The sequence below is a fragment of the Triticum dicoccoides genome, chromosome 7B (assembly GCF_002162155.2).
Source record: "Triticum dicoccoides isolate Atlit2015 ecotype Zavitan chromosome 7B, WEW_v2.0, whole genome shotgun sequence".
In the NCBI taxonomy this organism is placed as follows: domain Eukaryota; kingdom Viridiplantae; phylum Streptophyta; class Magnoliopsida; order Poales; family Poaceae; genus Triticum; species Triticum dicoccoides.
Window position 1 is genome coordinate 25,724,218 of NC_041393.1, and position 10,178 is coordinate 25,734,395.

A 10,178-nucleotide genomic window follows, 5' to 3' on the forward strand; every position below is an offset into this window, starting at 1 on the left:
GCATCCGCAGTGTCGAGAGGCAACCTTGCCTCTATGTTGGGCCCCATTAGGTGCCTCCAAGTTTCATAGAAAAGTATGCAACGTATAAAAGTTGTGGTTGCCTCTTAGATGGACCCTACAACATACTCAAAACAGAAGAAATCTCAGCCTATTTTATTCGGCCAACATCTCACACAACTGATCTTAGAAACTGGCAATGTGGGGCCACATAGTTATTTTATTCGATGGAGGCTGCCTCCAAGCTAAGAGGTGATGCTAGCAATTTTAGACTAGAGGATGCACTTGGCAATGTATAGAGGCTGCCTCTAGTAGGAGAGAGAAGACTTAGAGGCATACACCATGGCTGCTCTCATGTGCTTTTTAGATTGTTTGGTTTGATTGCCACCTATGGGCCAGCCTATCACCGATCCACTTTACAAACCATCTTCACCATACACAGATGTCTCTTTTCTCTACTGCCGACGAGTTTGCCGTCAGAGATAATGGCGTGTCACGACTTGATTGTCCCTTGTACAGTATCATTTTGGAGTCATGTCTACAAATCTAAAGGGCTTGGTTGTATTTTTTAGTTTTTTTTGCCCAACTGTCCGCCTCCACGATCCACACACTCCTGATCATAGAAACAGTCAAACAGTATTGGTATTGCACACTCGGGCATTGCGCGAGCAGAGGGGAGCAGCACACACCAGGTCACAAACACTCAGGAATCAAGCTAGTGGCAACAGAAATTAGCGAGATCCCGCACGCCATGGCAGCTCTGTTGGATCTCATGGTGGTTCACTCCTCGCCGTTGCCTCGCTTCGCTGGTGCCCCGCGGGCGTTCGCCGCGCTGGTGGTCGAGGCATCCGGGCAAGGATAGGGAGCAATGCCGCCGGCCTTTCCATGCCTCCGCGCCGGCGTGCTGGGGAGGCCTGGAGGAGCGGCGCTGCCGATCACGACCGCGGCCGCCGCCGCGCGTGGACCACCACGGTCGGGAGTGTGGGCTGGGCCGAGAAGATGGCCCACAAGCCCATCTCGTGCCCAAAGCCCGCTACACTGGTACCTTGAAATACCCCGCCTTGGCGCCCGAGCGTAACCGCCTCAACCAACCGCGCGCGCTTCTCCTCTTCTCCCCGTCGCCGGAGCGCCGCCGACAAGAAACCAAGAACCCACCATCCCCGCCTCCTCCGCTCTCCAGCGATCCAGCGCCGGCGGCGACCGATGGACCAGTTCCACGACAGGCAGCACGTGCGGCTGCGGAGCCGCGTGCTCGGCACGTACCTCCACGCCGACCACGACGGGGAGCGCGTCTCCCTCAGCCGGCGCCGCGACTCGCTCAACGCGGCGTGGGTGGTGCACATCCACCAACGCGGCGACGGCCCGTACCTGCTCCTCCACAGCGCCGCCTACGGCCGCTACCTCGGCACCACGTTCAAGCCGGCGGCGCTCGGCCACCACGGCTGCCGCACCGAGCAGCGCGACTACAACGACGAGCCGGACTTGATGGCCGTCATGTGGAAGGCCTCCGAGGCGGGCTTCGACAACGTCGTCCTGCTCCGCAACGTCGCCGGCCGCTACCTCCGCGCCAACGGCAGGTACCTCCCCTGGAACACCGGCGTCACCGTCGACAACATAGGCAACATCAGCGCCATGATGTACTGGACCGTCGAGGACATCCCCGACAGAGAGGGCCCGCCAGGCCTCCCAGGCCCGATCCACGTGAGTTCGCCATGACCTGCTTCTTGAATCTTGATAACTGTAACTCTCAAATTGCTTCTTGAATCAATTGAGCGAATTGAGTTTTGGGGGTTGCGAATTGTGTTCCATTCGCCGGAGAGAAATTATTGGTTCTGTTCTTCCCAAATTTTGCGATTCCTCAGAGCTTCTTTGATCTCCTGAACCTAACCATGGTGGTTCTTTTGGACTCAACTGCAGACCCCCAGCCCCGGATACCACTCCCTCATGCTCTGGCGCAACCCGGTGGTGTCACGGCTGATCCGGTTCATGCTGTCCGATCCCCACGGCCCCATCTACACCCAGCACTGCTGGACCACGCTGCGGTTCAGGGGGAGGTCCGTGTTCCACCTGAGGGACGAGCTGGCCAGGCGCATCGCCTTCGTCCTGGACGAGCGTCAGTCCTTCGACCTCGTAATGTGCGTCCGAGCGGGCCGCCGGGGGCGTCTGACCCCACTCGTCGTCGACCTGCCCAGCAGCGGCTACGGCGAGACCCTCTGGATTGTCGTCTTCATGTCCGGGACCCCAGGTGAGGGACACTCTCCATGTCCCAACTTCCTAATGATCTCCTTCGTAAATCGTAATGGTGGCAACAAGTGAACCGGTAGTCTTGACTGAATTTGCTATGCACGATGTACAGATTTTGGTGTAGATGCTATGATGCGTGTCCATGATCTTTTAGTATTGGCTGCATTTTGAACCAGTTTGCTGAAAATGTTATAATCCGAGGAAAAGTTTACTGAAATTGTTGTAGTCTAAAAAACAGTTAACTGAAACTGCTGTAGTCTGAAACTGTCAGGAGTTGGTAATTATCGGCAACTGTTGTGGTCTTGTAGATAAGTGTGAAAGATGATTACACACAACCTTGGTATGGAAAGCATTGATTTCATACTATTCTCATCGATTCAGATAATGCAGTACCTCCATTTGATACTATCTTTTGCCATCAGTAAAAAAGAATTGCGTAAAGCCATTGAAAGTTATAGAAGTTAAAAAAGCCAAATCAGCTCCTTAATCACTTTTTAGGCTTAGCATAGAAGAGGATATATCCGTTTGAGTTTGCCTATTTTACTTGGGTTGAACATCCTCTGAACAAAATTCAGGTTCCTACAATACTAAATTAAATCTAGTTTCTACAAACCATATTGCTTCCAGGTTTTGCACCTGAGCTGTATTTCTAGTCTTGTCCTTTTTTTTTGTAAAAATCTGAGATTTGGATTGCTGATCTGCTTCCTACGAATATTGTTTGGCCAGAAATGTGTTGGTGTTCTTGAAATCTTTTATTGCAGAATGCACAGATATTTGAACTCTTACTTAGTGTAGTCGTAATCTGATCCTTCTTGGAAAAAAGATTTTATGATAGGTTTTGTTAGGACTTTGACTTGTCTGAAAAGTAAAAGTAGCTGAATGGTAATAGTACTAGGTGCCAAGTGGATTTATCAGTCTCTGCACACGTGGCAAAACGTGGTCTGAAGCTAGTAGAAGCTACTGGTTCCACATTACTGTTCTTGATTCAGATAATTCAGTTTGTCCATTTCGTAACGTTTGCACTAGTTGAAAAGGCAAATCATTTTGTAACATTTGCCGCTTAGTTCCTTGCACATTATATTGTTTCAGGTTTTGTCCTATTGATCTTTTTTGTTATTTGGTCTTCCGCCTAACTGACTCATTATTTCTGCTATTTCAGCTTATAACGCACTGCGGCACCCAGATGTCGATGCAGAGTAGAGAAAGATCAGAGCAGGAGTGTCAGAACCTGAAGTGTTCACTCTGAAGATGTAGTTGCTGTATCGTTTCAGGCAAATAACGATTCAGTTAACCAAGGGCCCAGATGCGCCGACAGCGCAAGACTCATCCTAGCCGTAGATCTATTTTACCGTTGTAACAGTCTTTTACCAGTTTACTGTTACCAGCTGGTTAAACCACTGCCTATAACTGGCCGGGCTGTGGCTGGAGAGAGGCATCTTGATCACTTTTCCTCAAAACGCCGTGATGGCTAATATATCGGAACCCTAGCGTTCCTCCTACCTCATACCTATACCGCATAGTTCATAGGAAAATTCCATAGAAATTCTTACAGATCCTCCCCGGGATCTAACAAATTGGTACTCAAAGCAAGGTTATACCTCGGCCACAAAATTTTGTCCAGAGAAAGAGTAATCCCACCCAATTCCCTCCCTCGTTGTAGATCGGGCTCGATCTGATCTTAGGCGGTGCTGGGGACGACGATCTGAAGTTGAGAGCAGAGATCTGTACCAGGGCGGCGTTGGAGACGGCGATCGGTACCGGGGCGGCGCAGGAGGCGGCGAATTGTTCGGCTGCAAACCAGTAGTGCGGAAGGGTTGCGGGAGAACAATTCTCCAGCGGTAAAATTCCCTGTCCATCGCTGGTTTGTGCAGCATCGGCGGCGAGGACCGAGAAGGCGGCAGGATCTGACCGGAGAGACAGGTTACCGGGTGCATTCGGCAGTAAAATTCCTTCTCTCCTCCTCAGATCAAGGTGATGGGGCGCTCCAAGGCAATTGATGAAGCGGATCTACATGACGTTCTGTCGTTGCGAGATGATTTCGGAGTACTGCAGCAGGAGAGCGCACAGATGCAAAATCAGATGTCTAAGCTACAAGAGGAAGTGCAAGTAATTGGAGCCAAGCAAGGACAGATCTCTGAAACAGTGGGTACAGTGGAGCAAGTTGTACGTGATCTGAGCAAGCAATTAGCAACAATTAGTACTGTTTTAACTAATTTGGTTAAAGTTTCTCAACCTGATGCCCAGCAAGATAATCCATCCAGTTCAACTCAGGTGGTCAAATCTCCCACTCTGCATAGAGAACAAACACAAGAACAAGCAGTGAGAATAGAGCAACTGAAGCAACAGTTAGCAACAGAGAAAGAGAAGACTAAGCAGATGGAAGATATCCAGTTACAGAATTTACCTCCCATCAGAACAAACAGAGTTACAGTGCCACCTGGCTATGCTCAACCAGGGAGAAATGACACTGCCAGTGCAGTAGGAACTCCTGTTACCGGAAGACATAATGCACATACTCCTGCATTCAACCAGTTTTACCAGCAAAACAGAGACAGGCAATTGTGGCAAGGGTACTACAAAACTTATGAGCAGGATATGCAGGCTCAGTTCATGAAATCAGTTACAAAAGGACCTAGGCTGGATTTCCCTAGATTTTCTGGAACAGACCCAGTGGGATGGATTAGACAATGCAACAAATACTTCCAAATGTCTGGAGCTCCAGAAGAGTACAAAGTATCATTAGCACAGATGTACATTGTGGATGATGCTGATGTATGGCTCAGGAGATCTGGTTTGTTAAAAAGACAGCTAAATTGGAAAGAATTTGGTGCAGAGGTAGTTAAAAGATTTTCTGACAAAGGTTCATATGATCTGACAGAAAAGTTCAACTCAATCAAACAGTTGCATTTCTCTGTATCTGAATACACTAAAATCTTTGAGGATTTAATGGCAGATGTGCAAGAGGAAAATCCTGAGCTGGGAGAACTGTGGTTTGTGAGGTGCTATGTGAATGGTCTAAGAGAGGGCATTAAATTTCAACTCAGGCCTTTCAGACCTAAAACCCTAACAGATGCTTACTGTATGGCAAAGGACATAGAGCCTAATCATCCACACATAGCAACTACCAGTAAGAAACAAGTCACTCCTTTCAACAATTTCTATCAGAAATCCACTTGGATTCCTCCAGCAAAACAGAGTATCACTGTAGCTCAACCACAACAACAGCAGCAACTTCCTACTAGACTAGCTGAAATGCCTGTAAACACTGGTCAGAAAATAAAAAAAGTAGGAGAATGTTGGAGATGTGGAGATAAATGGCAGCATGGTCACAAATGTAAATTGATTCCTAATATACATTTGCTGCAACAAGAAGAACCAGATCAAATTGTAATTGATAGTGAGGAAGTTGAGCAACAGGAACAGCCAGAAAATACAGAGGAAGGAGAACAGGCAATGTTCATCTCTACACATGCATTGGGTCATCAGCTAGCTGTACCAACTCCTACAGTTATAATCCACATTAATGGAAAAAGAGCAGTGGCCTTACTAGATTCTGGCAGTACTTCCTCCTTTATTAACCAAGATTTTGCTATTAAGGCCAATTGTCAGATGTTACCTGTCAAACAAAGAACTATAGCAGTGGCTGGAGGAGGCAGATTACTATCTTCTACAGTAGTACCTAACTGCAAATTTCAGCTAGCTAAACTGAAACTCCAACATAATTTCAGAGTGCTGACACTTCCTAGCCATGATGTTATTCTGGGATATGATTGGATGACTATAGTCAGCCCTGTAGCATTCAACATCCCCAAGCAGACATTCAGTTTCACAAGAGAGGGAAATCAAACTGTTACTACTACAGTCTTCAATACTTCTGCACCAGTTAAGGAAGTACCAGCAGAAAAGATGGATAAGCTATTGGATAAAGGAGTGGAAAGTTTCCTCTTACAAGTGCACAACATATTGATGGAAGCACCAGAAGGCACACAAACTCCTCCTCAAATACAAAAGTTACTGCTAGAATATGTTGATCTGTTTGAGGAACCTAAGTCTTTGCCACCTGAAAGGGCTCTGGACCATACTATTCCCTTAGTTCCTGGTGCAACTCCACCTCATGTGAGACCTTATAGAGTTCCTCAACATCAAAAACAAGAAATGGAGGATCAGATTAAGAAACTGCTAGCAGCTCACCTCATCAGGCACAGTCAAAGTCCTTATGTAGCTCCTGTTATACTAGTAAGGAAGAAGGATAGTTCAATGAGGTTATGCACTGATTTTAGGAAACTTAATTCTTTAACAATTAAGAACAAGTTTCCTATACCAGTGATTGAAGATCTCTTAGATGAATTGCATGGTGCTCAATATTTTTCTAAGATTGATCTCAGATCAGGCTATCACCAGATCAGAATGCATCCTGATGATATACAAAAAACTGCATTTAGGACATTTTTGGGCCACTTTGAATATTTAGTTATGCCTTTTGGGTTGTCAAATGCACCTGGCACCTTTCAAGCCCTAATGAACAACATTTTTGGGCCATACTTGAGGAAGTTGTATTGGTGTTCTTTGATGATATTTTAATTTACAGCAAAAATCTCAAGGAACACCAGGAACACTTGAAGATAGTGTTGCAAATACTAAAAGAACATCAGCTGTTTGCAAAGATGTCCAAATGTGTTTTTGCTGTCCAACAAGTAGAATACTTGGGACATGTAATATCTGTAGAAGGAGTAGCTACAGATCCCAAGAAAATAGCTGCTATTGCTGAATGGCCAACACCTGACTCTGTTACTAAACTGAGAAGTTTCTTGGGTTTAGCTGGGTATTACAGAAGGTTCATCAAAGGATATGGAGCAATTTGCAGACCTTTGCATGATTTGCTAAAGAAAGGACAGTTTGCATGGAAACAGGAACACAACCAAGCTTTTGTCCAGTTACAACAAGCCTTGATCACAGCACCTGTCTTAGCACTGCCAAATTTCTCCTTACCTTTTGTATTGGAAACAGATGCTTCAGGCAAAGGAATAGGAGCTGTGCTCATGCAACAGGGCAGGCCCATAGCTTACTATAGTTCAGCCCTGTGTCCCAGAAATGCAGCCATGTCTACATATGAGAAGGAAGCATTAGCTATATTAGAAGCATTAAAAAAATGGAGGCACTACCTGCTAGGGAATGAACTCACTATCAAGACAGATCAGCAGTCTCTCAAGTTCATTACTGACCAGAAAATCACTAAGGGAGTGCAGCATAAACTGATGATGAAATTACTGGAATTTAATTTCAAAATCCAGTATAAGAAAGGAACAACCAACAAGGTAGCTGATGCATTATCCAGAATCCTTCCAAGTTGTTTTGCTATGTCAGCTATCACACCTGTATGGGCTGAGGATCTGTTGCTAAGTTATCAACAAGATCCAGTTAGTAAGAAATTACTAGAGCAACTGCTGCTGCAACAAAACACTGACAATTCTGATTATACCATACATGCTGGGATAATCAGATACAAAGGAAAAATTCTGGTAGGAAATACTCCTGCACTCAGAACTCAGTTAATACAGGCTCTCCACAGCTCACCTATAGGAGGACACTCAGGGATGAGAGCTACATACCAGAGGATCAAGAATATTTTCTATTGGCCTGGTCTGAAACATGAAGTGGAAACATTTATAGCTGCATGCCCTGTTTGCCAGAGAGCAAAACATGAGAACTGCTTGCAGCCAGGTCTACTGGATCCCCTCCCTGTAGCAGACATGGCATGGCAACATGTGACCATGGACTTCATTGAAGGCCTGCCAAACTCTCAGGGCAAGGAAGTTATTATGGTGGTGGTGGATAGATTTACCAAATATGCCCATTTTATCCCACTGTCCCATCCCTATACTGTCCTGAGTGTAGCACAAGCATTTGTTGATCACATCATTAAGTTGCATGGACCCCCTAAATTGATCATATCTGACAGAGAAAGGATTTTTACAAGCCAACTCTGGAAAGATATATTTGCTGCTTTGCATGTGGAATTAAGATATAGTACAGCTTACCACCCTCAAACAGATGGTCAAACGGAACGAGTAAACCAATGCCTGGAAACTTATTTGAGGTGTATGACTACTAATGAACCCAAAAAATGGGTCTCGTGGATGTCTTTGGCTCAATTTTGGTACAATTCCACATACCACACTGCCTTGAAGATGTCTCCATTTCAGGCACTATATGGATTTCCCCCTCCCCTCATCTCTGAATTAGCAATTCCTGGTCCTGAAGAAAAGGAGGCACAAGATTTCCTCAGTGCTAAACAGCACATGTTGGATTTGCTCAAGAGCAACTTGCAACAAGCACAAAACAGGATGAAACACTATGCTGATATGAAAAGAGTGGAAAGAGTTTTTCAAGTTGGGGAGCTAGTTTATATGAAAATGGCCCGATACAGATTGGCAGCTTTTGGTTTTCGAGGAGCTCTGAAACTCCAGAACAGATACTATGGCCCTTTCTTAATCACACAAAAAGTGGGACAGTCAGCTTACAAGCTCCAATTCCCTGCAGACGTCAAGATCCATCCAGTGTTTCACGTGAGCCAGCTCAAGAAGCACACTGGAAACAAATCCATTCCCAGCCCTCATTTACCAATGGTGAACGCAGATGGAACGATCAAAACGGGTCCAGAAGGAGTTCTGCAAGTCAGGCAAATTCCAAAGCACAACAAACCGGTGGTCCAATGGCTTATTCAGTGGCAGAATTTACCTGCAGACGAAGCCACCTGGGAGGACGCAGATTTCATCAAATATACATTTCCGGAATTCTTCAAAGCAACAACTCAAGCTTGGCACGAAGCGGGGCACACGCCGTGAGGGCACGTCGTGTCTCAAGAAGGGGGCAATGTCAGAACCTGAAGTGTTCACTCTGAAGATGTAGTTGCTGTATCGTTTCAGGCAAATAACGATTCAGTTAACCAAGGGCCCAGATGCGCCGACAGCGCAAGACTCATCCTAGCCGTAGATCTATTTTACCGTTGTAACAGTCTTTTACCAGTTTACTGTTACCAGCTGGTTAAACCACTGCCTATAACTAGCCGGGCTGTGGCTGGAGAGAGGCATCTTGATCACTTTTCCTCAAAACGCCGCGATGGCTAATATATCGGAACCCTAGCGTTCCTCCTACCTCATACCTATACCGCATAGTTCATAGGAAAATTCCATAGAAATTCTTACAGATCCTCCCCGGGATCTAACAAGGAGTCCTGTCAGTTCACCTCTTCAGAAGTTCCACCGCCTCGGACAATATGACAGCAGAACTTGACCCGTGCTTTTGCCTGTTCATAGATATAGGTTCAGAAAACTCAGCAGCTCCCGTGTTTCTTCTGCTAGCTAAAGCTTGCTCCGTTCTCTCGATAGGATAGGGCGAACCTGTCAGTTTTGGCCTTGCAGTTTTATGATTCAGAACTGCTCAAAGCGTTGTGACCAGTGGTTTTAGTAGTCGTCAGGGTCTCGCTCTTCGGCAATTCATTCATCTCTATGATATGTGGTTGGTACTTGCAATGAGTTGATCTTGCATTTCTTTTGGATGATGGATGCACTTCGTATAAATGAAAATTGCAGTGTTCTTGCCAATAATCCTGTCTTTCTGTTAGGCCCTTGGCAGAAATGCAAAACGTAGTGGGTTTGAGCTGGTGATGGTGCTTGTAGTTGTGCTGTTTTGAGTTTTGGCCAAGGAGCATGAAAAGGAATTTGTCTCGTGTGCCGAGCATCTGAGTTCTGAACTGCATCTGTACCCCCAGCGCTCCTTTTACGATTTTGAACTTGGTTGTACAACCTGCCGTTCCTTTGTAAAATCTGTACTGTACTTTTTTTCCCAATTTGTGTGTACATCTAGAGGTTGATATCTTCAATGTGTCGACGTTTGCTATCTCTGTGCACTTATGTGCCTTTCCGCAGTCTATTTCT

General features: G+C 45.9%; 1 protein-coding gene across 1 annotated transcript; it reads left to right on the forward strand.

Moving 5' to 3' along the window:
* The first annotated feature begins 1,200 nt into the window (after positions 1-1,200).
* Positions 1,201-3,441, forward strand: LOC119338534. Its single transcript, XM_037610859.1, has 3 exons — positions 1,201-1,698; positions 1,915-2,242; positions 3,401-3,441. The coding sequence occupies exons 1-3, from the start codon at positions 1,201-1,203 to the stop codon at positions 3,439-3,441; spliced, it is 867 nt and encodes a 288-aa protein (XP_037466756.1).
* Positions 3,442-10,178: the final 6,737 nt, after the last annotated feature.

Excerpts from the sequence above, each read along its gene's own strand:
- LOC119338534 (XM_037610859.1), top strand. The coding sequence starts at position 1,201 with ATGGACCAGTTCCACGACAGGCAGCACGTGCGGCTGCGGAGCCGCGTG. Across the intron at positions 1,699-1,914 it reads GCCTCCCAGGCCCGATCCAC|ACCCCCAGCCCCGGATACCA; the intron begins GTGAGTTCGCCA and ends ACTCAACTGCAG. Across the intron at positions 2,243-3,400 it reads CTTCATGTCCGGGACCCCAG|CTTATAACGCACTGCGGCAC; the intron begins GTGAGGGACACT and ends CTGCTATTTCAG.